Source organism: Lacerta agilis, chromosome 14 (genome assembly GCF_009819535.1).
Source record: "Lacerta agilis isolate rLacAgi1 chromosome 14, rLacAgi1.pri, whole genome shotgun sequence".
Classification (NCBI taxonomy): domain Eukaryota; kingdom Metazoa; phylum Chordata; class Lepidosauria; order Squamata; family Lacertidae; genus Lacerta; species Lacerta agilis.
In genome coordinates, this window is record NC_046325.1 from 27,284,789 (window position 1) to 27,303,610 (window position 18,822).

Below are 18,822 nucleotides of genomic sequence, written 5' to 3' on the forward strand. Positions count from 1 at the left end.
GAGTCTGAATGTATCAGAAATAACCAAGAGACTTGTGAGCCCTTAAAGCAGGCATGGGCAAACTCCGGCCCTCCAGATGTTTGGGGCTACAGTTTCCATCATCCCTGACCACCGGTCCTGTTAGCTAGGGATGATGGGAATTGTAGTACCAAACATCTGGAGGACTGGGGTTTGCCTATGCCTGCCTTAAAGACTACAACATTTCTTGTGCCATGATGAGCTATTATGGTTGGCAAGAAGTGCCTGAGGTTTTCTTCAAGATATAAGATTTCCCTCTCCCACCATTTAAAAAGCATCCCGGAATTCAAAAGTTTATACTTTGTTGGTGTTTGTGCGTGCAATTTCCACTTGAACCCATTAAACACACACACACACACACACACAGAGAGAGAGAGAGAGAGAGAGAGACAGAGAGAGAGAGAATCATTAAGTAATATGAAATTGAGTGTGCAATAGAATAAAAATCTTTAATAATTCAGCCGGCGTCAACGACCCAAAATGAATCATCTGACTTTCACTCCAAGCAAGCTGAGGGCAATGTTTTGCATCAAGATGCAAATAAAGACCCGATTAATCTTGCAACATTGCCCAACCAGCCTGATTTCTCACCATCATGTTTGTTGTTTTTAGTTGGGTTCCCCCCACCCTCCAGTTATAGTCCAAGATTAAGGTGTGGATTTTTGGCTTCCTTGCCCCCGCGTAACAAGTGCAGGCAAAATTAGCGAGTGGCTGAGGAACCGGCGCAAAGGCGGGGGAGGGGCCGGAGGAGGCGGGGCGGGGCGGGGCTCGGCTTGCTCCCCTCCGAAGGAGAGGCGGCGAGGGGGAGAGACTGGCTGGCTGCTGCTTTGCAAGAGAAGCCTGCCGACTGGCGACTCCGCCTGCTTCTTTCCAGGCCAGGAGGCACGAAGAAGGAGGAGGGGGGTTCCTGCAGGAGGTGGCGGGGGCGGTCAAGCAGAGAGCCTCCCCCATGCAAACTCCCCGGCAGGCAGGCTTCAGCCCCCGCTCCTGCTGCCAGTAGCTGCCTCCCCCGCTGTCATGAGCATCCATAAAGGAGGATCCCGTTTGCATAGGCAGCAGCAGCCTGGCGAATAGGGCGCGCGCGTGCAGGGCGCACGGAGTGGCAAAGGCGAAGGAGACGAGGCAGAGGCTGCGGGCTGGCGGAGGAACAGGAGAGATTCAGATTGCAAGCCGGGACGCTTCGTCGGCTTCGGGAAAGCCCTGCGGGGGCCGAGGGCACGCGCTTCGCTTTGCTGGGCGCAGAGGTGGGGAGGGAAGAATCTCCCCCCCTCCCTCTCTCCGAAGGGGATTTACGCTCGCCACGTTTCTGGCGCGGTCGAAGAGAAGACTGGAGTAGACGGCAATCCACCTGTCTGCCTCTCACCGCCTACCACTTCAGGAGGGCGTCAGGACGCGAAGCCACCGGAGGCGCCTCTGGTCACTCCCCCTGCAGGGAGAGTCAAGCAGGACCCCGCGCACCCCGCCCCCTAAAGCCTTTCCACGCTCGGTAAGGTTGGCCAGAGCAGCGCCCCCGCTCCCCCCCCCCCCCAACGCCGGACACGCTTCCCTTCTCCAAAGAGGCAGCTCCCTGCCACCTTCTTGGCCAGATCTTCACCCGCCTCCAACATCTGGCATAACCATGACTCTCTGATCGCACGTTTCTCCACCCCCGCCGCAGGCACGCAGAGTGCTCCGCCCCTGATCCCCAATTTTGGCCTAAGCTGAAAAGGGCACATTGGATCACCCCTCGTCCTGGGGCCCAGCTGAGCCCCTGGGTGCCCCCACTGCCGTCGGCGGGATGAAGCCTTTGGAGAAATTTCTGAAGAAGCAGGGGTCTCACTTGGCTGCCCGGGCTGGCCCCGGGTCTGGTGGGCAGCTGCCTCGCAGGCAAAGCGTCTCCAAGATCCTGCTGCCCGGATTTCTCAAGGAGCCCCCCGAGGAGCCCCCCGAAGGAGGCACGGACACTGCTGGCGATGGGCGATGGCTGGAGCTGCGGCCCCCCGATTCCTCTCTGCGCTCCCCAACGTCCTTCTCCTCCGAGGAGCTGTCCCCAGGCGGTGGCGGAGGAGGCGAAACCCAGCTCAGCCCTGAGTCTGTACCCACCTGCTGCTGGGCACCGCTGGCAGAACCTGAGAGCCCCGATCGACTGCTGGGAAGACTTCTGGAGAGGCTGGGAGGCGATCCGACAGCCCCCCATGGGCATGGCTGCGGTGCAGGTAGGGGATGAGGCTGGGACTCTGGAAGAGAGTGGGAGGTGCCAAGCTAAGGAAAGGAAAATTCACAGTTCTAATATCAGGGGCCAATAGTGTCATAGGCAAAGGCAGCAGCAGTGGCTGGCATTTTTGCACAGAATACAGGTCGACTGGCAAGGGTAGGATCAGATGGACATGCCTTTACATGGGCCTTGGAAGTTGGAACCAATTTATCTAGCCTGCATAGCTCAGTTGGTTAGAGCATGGTGCTGGTAACGCCAAGGTTGTAGGTTTGATCCCTGTAAAGGACTGCTGCATATTCTTGCATTGCAGGGGGTTGGACTACATCAGGCACGTCCAACAGTTCACTGGCTCCCCCCAAAGAAGCTCAACAACTCTGGCTTTCCTTCTCCCTAAAAAAAGCTCAACAATAGCTTTGATCTGAATGCCTAAAAAACGGGCCTTCCTACTCCCCAAAAAAGCTCAACAACTTTGACCTGAACCCCCCAAAAGTGGGTAGATCACTGCCAGTTTTTAACTCTGTAAGTAGATCGCAGTCTCTTGGGAGTTTGCCAACCCTGGACTAGATGATCCTCAGGGTCCCTTCCAACTCTAAAATTCTATGATTCTGTGAATCAGTCCCAGAACATGTGGCATAATACTGAAGTGTGTCTCTGAGCATGTGCAAAGTGCCCTTTCCTCAGTAACTGAATCCTGTCTCCCTCCCGCTTCTCCAGAATCCAAACTAAGCACAGAGCTTCCAGGTGTGACTTCCAAGCAAGCATGAACCTTCCTGTTACCCTGTGTTTGAGAGGGTCTGCAGGGCCTCATTTTTAGGAAACAGAATCAGATAGCAGGATATGGTCTTGGAATGGTCAGACTCTCTCACCTTTCCATCACAATCATCTGGTATCATCTCCATTTGGGATCTTTGATCTGGAGAAATAGGCCCAGCATGGAGGAAGAATTTTTATGAGGGGTGGGGCAGTGAAGGAGCGGGGAGGGCAAGAACAAAATTAAGGGGGGGGGGCTTCCCTCTCCTTCACCCTAGTGATTGCACCTGTTTAAGGGATGACGGCAAACATAGGAAGAGCAGACAGACTGCTGAGTGCACTCTCTGCTGGCAGGAATGCTGCAGATGGAGCGTTTGTGTTGGGGCAGGGGTGGAGAGGCTGTGGCCCTCAACATGTTGCTGGACCACAACTCCCATCATCCCTGACCATGGACTGTGCCAGCTGAGGTTGATGGGAGGAGGAGTTCAACATCTCCTAAAGGGCTCCAGGCTCCATATCCCTGGTGTAAGGGGTACTTGTGATTGGGGTTGGGTGGATTTATGATGTTGAAGGGTTGCCTAGAGGAGTTCAGTGGAGACTATGTGGCAAGATCAAACTTTGGGGGGCTTAAAGGTGAAAGTGGATGCAAAAGAGCTTCTGCCACAAGGTGAAGTTTCTAGTGAAAGTTACAACAACAACAACAATTTTATTATTTATACCCTGTCCATCTGGCTGGGTTTCCCCAGCCACTTTGGGCGGCTCACAGTTAGTTGTATGGTAGGGCTTTTGGGAAGAAGGTCTGGGGTCAAAGAGAAAAGACATCTAAGAATGGGTAAAGGGGGTGAGTCGCTTCTCCAGACCTTAGTACTGGAGCTAGTGAAGTTTTAAGAGGATGAGCTCTCAGCTAGAAAGTGCCATGTCTGTTCAATCCTGGAATCATTGACTAGCCTCAAGCAACTCTTAGCTTCAGCCCCCACTTTTATGGGAATGGGGACAATAATCTCTTGTCTCCTTTGCTGTGTTGTTGTAAGGTTAGTGAATGAGGATACAGTATGTCGGGTTTTGAACCCTTTGGCAAAAAGTGCTATATAACTGCTAAATATTTTGCAATGATTAATTTCTCTGTAATTAGTTTTTTGTTTTTTTAAGTACAAAATGTATTACAATACAGCGACTATTCTCACATCTGTCCTGCCTCATGAGAGAGGTTGACTTTTACTGCAGGCTTGTAAATAACTGCTTGACAAGTCACCTGTGGTGAGTAAGAAACGCTTCTAAGTGACCAGAAAGGAATGTGTTTGTAGAGATGAGAGAGAGAGAGAGAAGCCTTCCCCCCCATCTCTTTCAGACCACTGAATGACTAATAATAGGACTAATTTGAAATGTGGACTTGTAATCTTTGTGATCTGAGTTGCAAGGCTGTTCTATCCTTGTTTTGCACATGAAGAAACAAGGTTGAGAGAAGGAGTCAATTTCTGAGCAGGCATTTGAACTCAGGCTTGTTCACACATGCATGTACATCACCACTGGCAGCCGAACATGTGAACTGGCTCCATTGCAAAGCGTTGCATTTGAGGTGATGCAAAATAACATCAAAGTTCTTTCCATTGCTTTAGATCCATGATGGTTCGTCCACACATGGATTGTAGTCATTGCTGGATGCTGCAGCCCTCAGGTGATGAATATTGGAGAGAGAGATCTGAAGTGGCATTGGGACATTGGCACAATTTGCACGTAATGCTAAGGCTAACTGTGAACAAGCAAGCGTGTGGGCACTCAGAGAAAAACCACGGCCTCTTTTGCTGCTTCCTCGGCCTTATTTCTGCTGCACTATGCAGAGCTAAGCCATGGTTTGGTTTTGCATTAAGTCTGAACCTGGGTTCATGGTTTGTCTTCCCAGACTGGTGGAACGCTGTGCTAAACCATGGGTTAAGTCTAGGTAGCATGGCAGCAGGAGGATTGAAGGAGGAGTAAAGCCGCCACATTTTTTTGCTTTGGGCACCTGTACATTTGTTTGTTCACGTCAAGCCATAGCCAGTTACACACCACAAATTTTGATGAGAATGCATTAAAAAAGAAATAGCCTATCTCTCTGTGTAGGGCTTACCTTCAGTGTCTGGAAAATCAAACCTAGAATTATATTCACTAATGTGAAACTCTGGTGATGAAAATTTAAGAGAAATAGTTAACAAATTTTTTTTATGTGTTTGTACTGTGCAGAGCTCTTTTTTTAAGGTCTATACATCAGTGTTTTTCAACCTTTTTTGGGCAAAGGCACACTTGTTTCATGAAAAAAATCATGAGGCACACCACCATTAGAAAATGTTAAAAAAATTAACTCTGTGCCTATATTGACTATATATAAAGTAATTTTTCAAATTTTTCCCACGGCACACCAGGCAACATTTCGCGGCACACTAGTGTGCCGCGGAACAGTGGTTGAAAAACACTGCTATACATGAGCCATGCATTAAAATGCTACCATCTCCCTTACTTTTCTGTAAGGTTACAAAAAGTTAAGTATTGTCAGTACTTGTGTGTGTGTGTGTATTGTGTAACAATTTTGACATTCAGCTGCAGAGTAGGCATTCTTGGTATCCAGCCATTATTTGTGTTTGCTACTTGTGGTCCCTTTGCCACAAAGTCTCTGACACATGCACAGGACTTGGAAGAGGTGGGGCCTCAATCTCCCACTTCATGCTTTTAGCATACTTAGCTTAAAGGCCCTTAGAAGTGTCTCCAAGGCAGTAGGAAATAAGGACCGCCTTTGGTAAACAGAAGTAGTTGGACTATAGCACACAACACCAGCTCCCTAATGAAAGTGTCCTCCAGGATACTGGGAACAATTCTCCTTTTTTGTTGTGGAGAGCCAGACTTTCTACTCACTGTTTTAAAATATTTAGGAGTGTATGAATTTTAGCAGTGAGATAAATTTTCTGGCTGGATTTTTCATGCCTAGTACTTAAGCTCAGAACAGTTGTTGCAGGCAAGAAAAGAATAAATATACAAATTCTTTCTGGGCATGTGCAAAGTACTTTTGGGTTGTGTGATTTGACTACACACCTGAGACTAGAACGCAGAGCTTCCAGGTCAGACGGCACAAAATTTCCAGGCAAAGGTGGACATGTAAAAAGGTAAATGTACTGGAATATAGGGAAATGATCTATAATGAATTGAAAAAATGTTTAACATTTCTTTCCCCGCAAAACCAGTCCTTTTTGTTGGGAATAACCCAGACAGAAATTCCTGGGTGTCAGAAAAGCTTATTTACGTACACAACAACTGCACAGAGGAGAGTTAGTTGCTCCGGTACCCAGAACAGCGCACATGCTGTGCCCGCAGGGGTGAGGCTAGCGTTCCTGGGGGGGGCACTGCGATGTCACCCCCCTCCGGAATGACACCCAGGGTGAGCCACACCCACCGCACCCCCTTCCTCCGCCACTGCAACTGTGGCCCGTGTTTTGTTAGCCCCAAAATGGAAAGTGACCGAGGTCCCAACTAAAGAGGACTGGCAACATTAGTTGATAGAATATGCAGAACTTGCAGATTTAACACATAGAATATGAGAACAAGAAGAACATATATTTAAAGAAGACTGGAAAACATTTATAGATTATATGGGAAATAAGAGTATACAGCTGAAAACGCTGGCAGCATTTAGATAAATTCAACAAAGTAAATAATATTTGATTGATGTAAAAGTGGAAAACTGATTTGAATGTCTATAGTAAAATATGCAGGAATATATGATATGTAAAATGAACGATGGAAGGAGAAGAAGGGAAGTCACTGGATATTATAACATATTATATGTTTATTTTGAAAGGTACAATTGAAAACTTAATAAAAATTATTACATATTAAAAAACAAAATTTCCAGACAAGCTTGAGGTCTCTTAGAGATTGGCCTCTGGATGGCGAATATTTCAAATCTTAAGCGGAAACTTGCAGTCGACTGAAGTTTAAATGGGCCCAGTGGCGGAGCGTATGCCTGCGCTGCCCAGAGCGGGTGCGGGGCGTGGAGGGTGCCCTCCTAGGTGCAGAATAGCCGCTTGGGTGCACCCTGCAGCCAGGGGTTGGAGTGAGGTGCCGATGGCTGACATTTGCCGCGCTGCCAGCCCCCGACTCCCAAGTGTACCCTGCCCGAGGGGGCGACCAAATGTCACTCCCCCCTCAGGGATGACACCCAGGGCGCACCGCCCCCACCGCAACCCCCTTCCCCTGCTACTGAATGGACCATCGGGGCAGTGGAAATCAAAGTTTCCTGGAGTGGGTAGCTACATGCATAGTTCCTTCAGGTACTGTTTGGGCACAATAAAAGATCAGGTGGGCACAAACTGTATCAAGCCAGATGACTTGGAGTGGACTTTGGTTTCAAGTCTTGTGTTGTATGTAACACAGATATCATAGGCCCCAACTCCCTGAATTTCTCTGTTAATCTTTAACACCACTCCAATGCTAAGTTTAGCTAGTATGAGAAGGAAAATGCAGAAGCGGCCTATGACCTGTCTGGGAAAGGATGCTCATTAAACAGAGGCCCCTTTCAGGTGTTCATTTTCTACCTGTTGGTGGATTTTTTTTTAGGTTGCAGCAGCGCTCGGCTTATGCCCCTCCTAGTACTCATTGGAGAGCTTTGGAAGCTGTATATTATTCCTTTCTTGAGTTATGTGTATTTGAAGCAGAGGACTGCAGGGGTCCTGATGGTACAAAGGTTAAAACAAAAATGACACACTCAAGAAGTGAAAGTGAGAGCTGTATTGTGTACTTCAGACTCCTACATATGGAATAATTGCTGCTGCGGACTTTGATCGTATTGCATTATCCTCCGGGTGGAGTTAGGCACATCAGGTGGAGTGGAGCGATATTGAAATAGTTTCCTGTTCCCAACTTGTATCAGAGATGTGGGCAATTTCAGGAGAGCTTTTACATGGGGAGTTTCCTTGTGTGTGTGTGTGTGTGTGTGTGTGTGTGTGTGTGAGAGAGAGAGAGAGAGAGAGAGAGAGAGAGAGAGAGAGAAGTTGAATGTGAGAGCAGGGGAGCGCCACTACATCCCACCCAGCCACCTGCAAAAATCCAAGTTTCTGCTTTCTGCCCTGGCTAAATAGACTAGCACCCAAATGCTTTCTTTCTAGCCCTTTGCCAAAAAAAAAGAGGGAACCGCTTCTCGGCTCATATACTTTTTTCACTTTCTGGTAGCCACTAGTCAAAAGTCTATTAAAGATACATTGCTTCATGACACAATGAGGGAATATCTTAAGATGCTAGCTAAGCCAAGAGCTACCTCAGTTTAAGGGCAGGAGTGCTGTGGCGGAATTGTGCACACCCACCACGCAGTTCCACAGCGCCCAGTGTCTCAGCTGAATGTGTGAAGTGCATCCCTCGAAAAGTATTTGGTTTCAGTTGGCATTGAGTGCTATGAAAATTCTCTCTCTGGCAGTTAACCCGTGCTGGCTCCTTCACACGTGTCTGTCTTGATGCTGCCATTGACAAATTCAAAACGTATATGCCTGTGCAATATATGCAAGAGAATGTTCTTTCCAGCGCAGTGCAATAGCTTCTTTATCTTTATCTTTTAGACGTGTGATACCGTCTGCTGAGCATAGGGGGCATATGCCATGATTTATTGGCCCATAGATGGTCTTTGTGGCTTTAAAGAAACTCTGCCCATCATGAGTGTTGGCTAATCTCTTGAGCTTTTTTTTATCCACCAGGTGTTTTTTAGTTCTCTGGTTCTTCTTTGAACCTCAGCCTTAGCGTTGGCATAGGTGGTTTTTTTAGTAGCACAGTTTCTATCTCTTTGCCAGATCTGAAAGGCCTGCCTTTTCTTGTCAATCATGCATTCAATCTCACTGTCATTCTCATCAAACCAGTCTTGGTGTTTCTTGGTTTGGTATCCAATAACAAGAAGATACAAGAGAGATGCTTAACAGGTGATGATGGCCCTTTCTGGCCTTCCGTTGCTTATTCTCGCTCCTTTCTGCCACTTGCTTCGTTCCTCTTCCACCCAGACCTCGGATTGTCCTGTGAGCTAAAACCTCTACTTTGGCTTCCAATGGTGCCTTTTATTACTCAGGTTGATCCAGCAACTGCCCTGAGCTGTAGAAGCAGCTCGGCCTTAGACACTGCTTTCTCCTGGGTCGTTCGCAGCCGCAGCCTGACCTTGACATGCCACATTCACAGCTTGAGAGAGTGGGTAGGCAGCATTGGTTTTTAAAGCAGTGTCAGTTCCCCTCAAATTCAAACAGCAGCTCCTAAGCTAGCAATATAAGTGTGTGTGTGTGTGTGTTTTGCTGGCTACATTCCGCCTCCTGCCTTGGTGGAGACAGGTATAAATTAAAGAGGACTGAAGCTTGGGGGCTGAGAGGACTCTTCGGTTTACTATGCATATATCCACCTCCTTTCAAAATTAACACATGGATGCCCCTCGAGTGTGCGTGTATGTAAAGCCAGGGATTCGATTTCCACGAAAAGAGGCAGAATTATTTGAAGATTTCTCCCTGAGCATTTAGCGGATAAAGCTTGTTTTCAAAACATTTTCTCAGCCACCATGAGAGCTAGAAACTTGCTTTTATAAATAGCAATAATTACAACAAAATCTGAGATTCTGCAATACTCTGTGATGGAAAGGAGGGTGGGAAGACATCTTTTTCTTTCTTTCTTGTGGGGAGGCTGTTAATTAACTAGAGCATTGATCTTCAGGGCTGAATCCTGTGGAAAACAGCGCAAACCCTCCACCCTAGCCCAGGGCTCTCAAATGGTGGTAATCGTGGGTATAAAAAGCAACTTTATACATTGACTCAGACTAGTGGGTTGTCTAGCCCAGTTTTGCAAGGCAGTGGGCATAATTTCTTTCCCAGCCCCAACCAGGGCCCTTTAACTGGAAATGCTGGGAGATGAAAATAGACTTCCAGTAAAGCAAACTGTGGGTTAAACCACAGAGTCTAGGGCTTGCTGATCAGAAGGTCGGCGGTTCGAATCCCTGCCACGGGGTGAGCTCCCGTTGTTTGGTCCCAGCTTCTGCCCACCTAGCAGTTCGAAAGCACGTCAAAGTGCAAGTAGATAAATAGGGACCGCTCCGGCGGGAAGGTAAACGGCGTTTCCGTGCGCTGCTCTGGTTTGCCAGAAGTGGCTTAGTCATGCTGGCCACATGACCTGGAAGCTGTCTGCGGACAAACGGCGGCTCCCTTGGCCTATAGAGTGAGATGAGCGCCGCAACCCCAGAGTCGGACACGACTGGACCTAATGGTCAGGGGTCCCTTTACCTTTACCTTTAAAGCAAACTTGGCTCCCATGAATAGCTAGATGAAAGGAATTGAGGGTCCCATGCTCAGTTTTAAAGCACCTGCAAGGTAGAGTACAAAATGCATATATTCACCCTAAAACGGTAGACTCCTGAGGACAGGAGTCTGTACTGTTTGATATTCCTGAAAATCAGCAAGTTCTGACCATCAGGCGCACATGTTCAGAGAAAAAATGGCATGGTGAACAAGGGAGAAATGGATACACCCAGCAACAGTGATCATAATTGCAGTGGGGGAGAGGGCGGGGGAAGCAGAATTTCTCTGAGCCTGTGCAGAGTGCCTTTCCAATCTTTGCTGGCTAACCACAGTCTGCTCCTCCTATGCATTTTCAATTAGGAGGAACTTGGGGCTTCCAGGTCACAGTTGGTGGCTTTCAGAGAGGATTGTGCCCCAGAAGGGCTCCTTTCAGAAGCCTAATTGTATCCCCCCCTCCCCCACCACAGAGAGTCTCCCCTTTCTTCCCTTCCTCCCCCACCCATTGCTGTGGGCACCCCTTCTCCTCCTCTGGCAGAGGGTATGGAGTGCAACCCAGAACTCTTGGCTCCAAGACCTCTTGTTGTTAATTTATTAGACTCCAGTCGTCCCTGCTCCCAGCTTCCCACTCCAACCACTGGAGACACAACCTCCTTTTATGTTGTTCCCCCTTAGGATATAATTATATGCCCTTTCTCTCTCCCTCTCAAAAAGAAAGGCAAGGCCTGTAGGCTTCTGAGGGCTGGATGAAATGTTTGCACAGGCCTGCCACGCCTGGGAAAAGAAAGAAAAAAACACGAGGCTTGCTTTTCCCTTCCTTTATTGTTGCGCATCCTTGCTAATTGCAGGACCACCCCAGCCGCAGAGCATGGCTCCCCATTGTGCCAAGGATTTCCTTAATCCTCTCCTCACTACACTGCCTCCATCGCTGCCGCTGCCGTTACTTGTCCAAGATTCCCTCCCCGCAAAGCAGAATCCCCAGAATCGCTTTGATCTGAGCTTGACATCCAGGCCTGTGCCTCTCTGCTGGAGCCAGGAGGATTTCCCATGCCTCACCGCTTCTTTCCCTCCCAGTGGCTCACAACCCACATCACTGGTGAAAGAAGGGTGGCAGCTTCCCCCATTTGAGCTAGAGAAGGCAAGTGACAATCTTTTTGCTAGATCAGGCCAGAGATGCATCTGGTCCAACTGCACCCTGGTCTGCTAATGTCCTTGGGATGCTCAGAAGCAGGACATGATGGAGATAGTTGATTTGCCCCCCTCCCCCATGGTCTTAATAGGAGACAATTGGCCTTGGGGCATCCATTCCTCACCACTTTCCTTTTTAAGACCTCCCTGTACCTCTTCCTTCATCAGCATCAGAAACCACATAGCCTTGCCTGTTAAGCCTGCCCAAGTGACTTGGCCCTAAAAATCTACCAAGAACAAACTTAGTTGGTCTCTAAGGTGCTACTGGAAAGAATTTTTTATTTTATTTTGTTTTGACTATGGCAGACCAACACGGCTACCCACCTGTAACTAAAAATCTAGGTTAGTTTGCCTGTCCAAACATGCCTGTCTGTTTGTGGACAAAAGCCCAGCTTTGGTGAAGTTTCTGGAGGCAATTCTCAGTTGTTAGGTGCCACCCGGCAGGATGACTGTTAACATGCCTGCCTTATTCCCCTTCCTGCTCTCCCACAAACTCATCATCCACCTCCTCTCTTTGACCCCTTTCCCCCAGCCTGTCTGTTCATTATACCTCAGGATAGCCTTTCCGTTCATTGAGCTGTTTCCTTCTCTTCCTTTGGAGGTCTTTCCTTGAGATCCTTTTCTCCAGCAGAAGCTTTGCTGAACCACTTTATCCACATTTTACCTATACAGTCACTTGACTCTCCCTGATCTCATGCTTGCTGCTTATTTGACCGTCTGTGACTGCTCCTCTCCCTACCCTGCACTCAGACTTGCATATAGGCTGTGCACACATTAATGGTTTAAACTGCAGTGAGGTCGTTTCTTCCCTGTTGTTTTTCAAGTCACATTTGCATGTTGCTGTACACACCAGAGAGGGGGCAGGGAATGTCTTCCCCCCATGTGCATTATTTGTTTGGTTTCTCCACGCCTGCAGCCTCCACCCCTGAGCTCTTATTCATGATGTGGTCACCCGGACATGAACTGTCATCTGCACATAAGCAGTGACTGTCTCAGATGTACACACCTCTGTTTAATAGCCAAGCGAACGTGGCTTGCATTTTCAAATCAGATGGAAGCTGGTTTGAGGGGAAAATGCACCAAATGGTAGTATTTCTCAAGAAACTACATGATTGGTATGGATTGTGGCAAATGTCATGTGTACACGGCTTCATGCACCAGCAGTGGGAGCGCAGTGGAGTATAAGAGTAAATTGTAATGTGCACACAGCCATAGATTGCAAGCCCTCTGGCACTCTGTAGGGGCTATGGATAGCTGTCAACCTTTCCCTTTTTTGCGGGAAATTCCCGTATTATAGCAGTGGGGAACAGCAGGGAGGGTGGACAGCTATGGGCCATGTAACGATTCAGGAGTAAGAAAAAAGGTGTGTGGGTGTGTAATTGCTCTCTGACCACTATCCAGTCTATGGATGGGACAGAAATTAATTCAGTTTGTGTTTTAATGCAAAACTACCCAATTCACAGCTCTCAAACCAATGCACAAACTGAAATTTGCACCTCCCTGAATTTTGTGATGCAGTTCTCCAACCACCGCCAACACACACCCCTCCAGCAAAATGTATTTAAAAAACAAGGATATATTAGGGGGAAATGTCCACAAAAATGTATCTGCTAATGAAAAAATGTGCAAAATGCAAAAACGTGTAATTAGTTGAAGTACATACAGAAATGCATACAAATTTTCATGCAGACTTAAAAAAAATATTTTTGCAACCTGAGGCAGAAATGGGCCAAGCTGAATTTAAAACTGGGAAAATGGAGAAATACAAGAGAGACTGAAACGGACAGATTCACCCATCCCTAATCCAGCCACTGCTGTCTGTCTGTCTCCATCTTTTCCTACTCCTTCTTGGACCCTGCCTAATGCTCAGCATTCGTCTCTAGGCTTCTGTGCCCCGGAGGCAGCTGGCAGCATGCTGTTCCTTGCAGTGAAGGGGGTGACTATGACACTTATTCTTGCCTGCTAATCCCTCCCCTGTAGAGCAGTGTCAGGAGCCTGTTGGCTTGCTCTCCAATCTCTGAGTAGTTTCTCTGCCAGAGTTGGCTGGCCATTTTGGTGTCCTTTTTCTTATTAATCACACTGGGCTGGCATTGCTGAACTAAGAAAGCAGATATCCAGGGCTGTCGCCCCTTCCTGTACTTTCCCAACCTCACGTTGCTCCTCCTGCTTCATCTGACTGGCCATCCTTCTTGCCTGAGATTTTACACATAAACCATCCCAGACCGTCAGATTCTGCTGACCTGGAACCCTGAAATCTGTCATGGGAATATATTATTCCGAAATGCTGTAAAACATGGGGAAAACTCACCGCTGGATTGCACTGCTTTGTACAGCCCATGTGACACAGTAGCTAAGAGACTGAGCTGTGAGTTAGAAATACCTTCCTTCTCTTGGCTCATCCCATCCCCATCTGCTGCCTAAGGATAATAATATTGGCCTGCTCTACAGGGCTGACCACTTCAAAGCACTTTTAAAAATGCTAAGTGTTATTAACAGTACTCCTTTGTCATATTGTGCCCATTTGCACAGACGGTTCCAGCAACAGGTTGTATGGTGGTATCTCTTGTTTTGGCTCTGGTGGTTAAAATTTAAAGCTCCCAGCTCTGTCACAGGCTGAAGCCCAAAGGACCTCTGGACTTAGTCACCAGTGGGGCCCGATCAATAAAACATTTGGGCTGCAGATTGCAGGAGCATTTACACTAACATTCCCAGAATTATTTTGGGTGGGTGGGGGGAATTGTGCTTGAATGTATTTAGCTAGAGTCACCCAGTGAGCCCCAAGATTAAATGGGGATTTGAAATTGGTTGTGTCCTCTTCTCATCCAGTATTTAACAACCATACCACATTGGTTCTTGTGTTCAGAGCCCAGATTCCTCTGATGAACATATACTGGAGGCAAACACAGACAATGGCTGTCTCCCACCATGCTGTCATGCTTGTGAAGGTCCTCCGATGATCTGGGTATGCATTGATTGCTAGACTTAGATGGCTCTTTCAGTCTGATTTATGGAATCAGATCAAATCACATGTCCTTGGGCACAATATGAAAATAAAATGAAGATGCTGGGTGAACTTTTCTGGGCGATAATTTCCTCCATCATTTCACAGATGGAAATCAGGACAAGTGTGCTTGCGTCATTCCTGACTCTCACACCGTGGCTCACTGTGTGAGTCTGTAGTCCTCATGCCTCACACTCCCCCCCCCCCACATCACTTGCTTTGTTAATTTACAATAGCCTGTCCTGTGCTGTTTTTAACGCGAAAAGGAAAGGGTTTCTTCTGGTTAAAGATAATATTAGCGAAGCAAAAACAATATGCAGGCTATTGAATGTATTTAAATAAACGTGCAGAGTGGGCCTGCAGGAGTGAGAACGTTACACCCCTCCCCCCGTCCACACCATTTTGGTTTCCCTCCAGCTCATGGAAGGTGACTGTTATGAGTTTGTGGGTGCCAGACTCCCTTAAATTTCTGGGTCCAATAGTTGTTAGAATTTAATCAAGACTTGGAGAGTTGAACTGGATGCCAGACTCCTAATTCATGGACCCAGCTTCTTGTGTTCAGGAGATCATCTGGGAGATGGGCTATTAAGACAACCAAGGAAAGGTAATGTGCCATTAAGAAAGCAAAGGCTCTGGGCCAGGTGGGTGGAGCCCCTCCATCATTTCAGAGTTAGTTAGGAAAAGAAAGCCAGGGTTGAGAGTTGGCTGTTATGTGACCTAGAAGACTAAAGGTTGCAGGCTGGAAAGGGCAGCGGGCAGAGCATGGTCAAAGAATTTTTTAAAAAATCATAGAATTTGATTTCTGCTTGAATCCAAGAATACAACTATGGGAGAAACAAGACCCATTTGAGGTGCTGATCCCCCCCCCCCAGTATGCAGCCAGGAGCGTGGGGCAAACAGTGCCAGGCGCATGACGAAGGTGCTTGCCCCACGCGTAGTCCCCCGTCCTCTCTCCCAAGGCTGGGAAGGGAGAAAGCAAGGAAGGGAGCGGCTTATATTTGGTTATTGTCTTTCTCTCTCTCTCTCTCCCCCCCGACTTTTAAATGTGTGGCTTATATTCGGGTGCGGCTTATATTCGGGCCAATACGGTAGTGGGAAAGTGACAACTCGTTATCACTAGAAAGATCCCATCTAGGTATGTTCATACAGGGGAAAGTGCATGTCCATTTGAGAGCACTGGCTGTCTCTTTCCAAAAGCATATTCCTAACACTAGGTGAGTTATTCCCAAACAGTGTTCTGCAAGATAACAGTTACTGTATCATGAAAAGGCAAGAAAAATGAAAGGTTTGATCTCTCTCTCTCTCTTTCTCTCTCTCTCTCTGTGTCTCACCCTCACCCACACCTGCTGCTGTATCACTGCATGATTTGCTGCTCTGGTCTCAATTATTTCCAGCCATCCTCTGCTGTAAGTTGTTAATATTCTGCCCCATCTCTGCATCAGATATGGGGCCGGCTCTGCTGTTGGCCAGATTGAGGCAACTTGTTTTGAGTGTCATGAAAGGACAGCAATGTACCATACCAATAATGACGTCTTAATTATTTTATTTTTTACTGCCAATGAGAGGGAGAGGTCCTTGTGGACTTTTCTGCCTCAGTTTCCAAAATAACTCGGCTGGCCTGCAGTATTACAGGTATGTACCCTAACATGGAGGTGGGGACACAAACAGCATTTGCTCCCCACTCCCCACCCACAAACAGCAGGATTCTTGGGCCTGTCATGTGTGGTCAGATCATTCAACCAACTCACACAGAAGACTTTTCTAAGGGCTGGTTGTTCTTACTACTTTTTCACCTTCTGAAAGTAAGCTCATGAAGGTACAGTAGAGAAGGGTGCCTCCAATTACAATTCAGAAATGAAATAAGCCTTGGTTTTCAGTTTGGGAGATGATACACTTGGCTATCTGCATGTCTGACTTCTTCCTTCCCAGCAACTAGTAAGAATGAGCAAATGTGACAATATTGGTTTCTCCTAGTTTCTAATTTTTTCAAGTCAAGTTCAGTTCTCCACATTTCCACATCAGTATGCAAAATTGTTTTAAGTCCTCGTGAAACCTCATTAGCAGTGTGAATTTCTGCTGAAATACAATTTTTTGTATGTAGTTTTGGCCTTACATGCACGTTTTTGCAAAGCAGTTTTCCCATATGCAATCCATTTCTCTATGTTATTTTCACTAATGCATGCATTGTTGTGCACGTTACCTTTCTGGATAAACGCCCCTCAAAATTTGGAGAAGCAAGATTTTCAAAGAACCGCTGTGTTTTGGTTTGTGTATAGTTTTGGAAAGAGCAAACCAGGTGGATTTGCCTTTAAATGCAAAAACTGAATCAAATTCCTCTCCCAGCAACAAGTCAGTTTGGCTGCTACATTGGTGCTTAGCTGGAGCTGACTAGGCTGAAGTGGGCATCAGTGATGGGGCATTCCCTTCTCTGTTGCTAATCTGCACCCTGGCCAGTTTGGCCTGGATTCTTGCCTCGCTCAGGCTTTTATCATCCTTTCTGGGATACTGTCTGGTGCAGTGGAGGCAGGGATCTCTTTCCCAGCGTCACTCTCCATGGACTGTTTCTCCCTTTCCAATTAATTAAGGCTTAGCTCAGTAGCAGGCAGTGAGCCAGCTTGGCAAGCCCACTGGATTGCAGAGTTTGTGATCAGCTCTGCTGAATGAATGGTGTTTAGCCGTGGCCAGCGCTTGCCTGAGACCTTCCGCCCTTCCTGGGGAATATGCTGGACCCCTCTCCACACTGGTGAGCAAAACTGAAAACACCCTTTAGTGGTGTGATGACTGTGTCTCCAGCCAAAAGACCCTTGTGGGGTGTCGGTTCACAATATCTCCTTTTTATTAAACTGCGGTAACTATGCATCGCCCCCCACCCCACCATGTATCTCTATCCTTATGATCACTTACAGAATCAACTCTTTAGAAGATGTCCTCAAGCTCTCTTGGCAGGAGTTAATTAGCAGCAGCATGGGTGACATAATTGCCATAATTCGTTTTTGTAGTGTTTCTCAGCCTACTGAAAGTGTTACTTAATATATTCTATTTCTTAACATGTGTGCGTGCGCGCGTGTAACCTCTGACAACCTCTGCTGCAGAAGGAATATTAATAGCAGAAATAAAAATTATTACGAATACCTTTTATTATCTCCTGAGTTGCACACCAGCTGATTGCCACACACACATTTTAAACACATATCAATGGCCAGTTCAGAAAGCAATTATCTTGTGGCCAGGTGGACATAGACTACCAGTGGAATTTGCTACCAAGGAGTGTGGTGGAGTCTCCTTCTTCGAGGTCTTTAAGCAGAGGCTTGACAGCCATCTGTCAGGAATGCTTTGATGGTGTTTCCTGCTTGGCAGGGTGTTGGACTGGATGGCCCTTGTGGTCTCTTCCAACTCTATGATTCTATGATAGACTTCTGTTTGCGCTGACAATGTGCATAGCTGCAGTGCTTGCAAAATCTTCCCTGAGCTAACTGGGTGCTGGATTTGATGTGCCCAATATTGTGTTTGTGTGTGTGTTTGTGTGTGTGTGTGTGTGTGTACGACATCATGCACATTGCGTTTGCGCATGATGACTGTTGCATTGTGAGAGGCTGACCAGGCCTCCTTCCTATGCAACATTCGCATGGCAGGCTGTGCTGGTTGGCTTGGGACAACATCCCACCAGGCCTCCTCTGCCCCCTTCAAGATTGGGGTAGGTGGGTTAGCCCCATCCCAGTGGACATGGGGGCGCTGTAGAGGCCTCAGCCCCATAGAGTTGGTATGCCTGCTTCTAAATGCCAGTTGCTGGAAATCACAGAAGGGCAGAGTGCTCTCCTGCTCGGTTCCTACTTGTGGGCATCCCATAGCCATCTGGTTGGCCACTGTGACAACAGGATGATGAACTAGGTGGGCCACTGGCCTGATCCAGCAGGCCCTTCTTATGTTCTCATGACATTTCCCCACTGTAAATGCACACCTGTTAGAACAGTACAATATTTTTCACTAGCAGAAAATTAAGGAGCTGCTACTTGTTGAAGAGGAGCTGTTAGTGAAATTCTGGATGTCTGGACATTTTGAAGAGCCCCAAATGGGGCCAAAAGGTGAGTCAACTCTGTAGATAGTTAGACCACAGTATGGCAGGGAAGAAGGCTAGCACCCTGTCTTGTGACTTAGGGTGCATTCAGGCAGAATTTCGTTTTGTTTTTCTGAAGTTTCCTTACTTGATGTCTGGAAATCTAGCAAAATCTAGTGGAGGTTTAGCACTTTATTTCTTTGTTAATCACTCCCAGAAAAAAAACAAAAACAAAATCCATTTCAAACCCTGTTAGCCTGGAAAATCCATGGGGATTTTCTGCTATGATTTTCCTGCCATTTACACGGATCACAAAATTTGGACGATAAAATTCGGGGCGGTA

At 47.3% G+C, this 18,822-nt stretch overlaps 1 protein-coding gene across 1 annotated transcript in view; it reads left to right on the forward strand.

Annotated features, from left to right (window-relative positions):
* Nucleotides 1-811: 811 nt before the first annotated feature.
* Nucleotides 812-18,822, forward strand: part of RAPGEFL1 (Rap guanine nucleotide exchange factor like 1) — a 49,853-nt gene continuing 31,842 nt past the window's right edge. Inside the window, exon 1 of the mRNA XM_033169091.1 lies at nucleotides 812-2,213. Within this exon, the coding sequence (XP_033024982.1) occupies nucleotides 1,796-2,213 (418 nt within the window). The 5' untranslated portion in view covers nucleotides 812-1,795. The remainder of the gene's footprint in view (nucleotides 2,214-18,822) is intronic.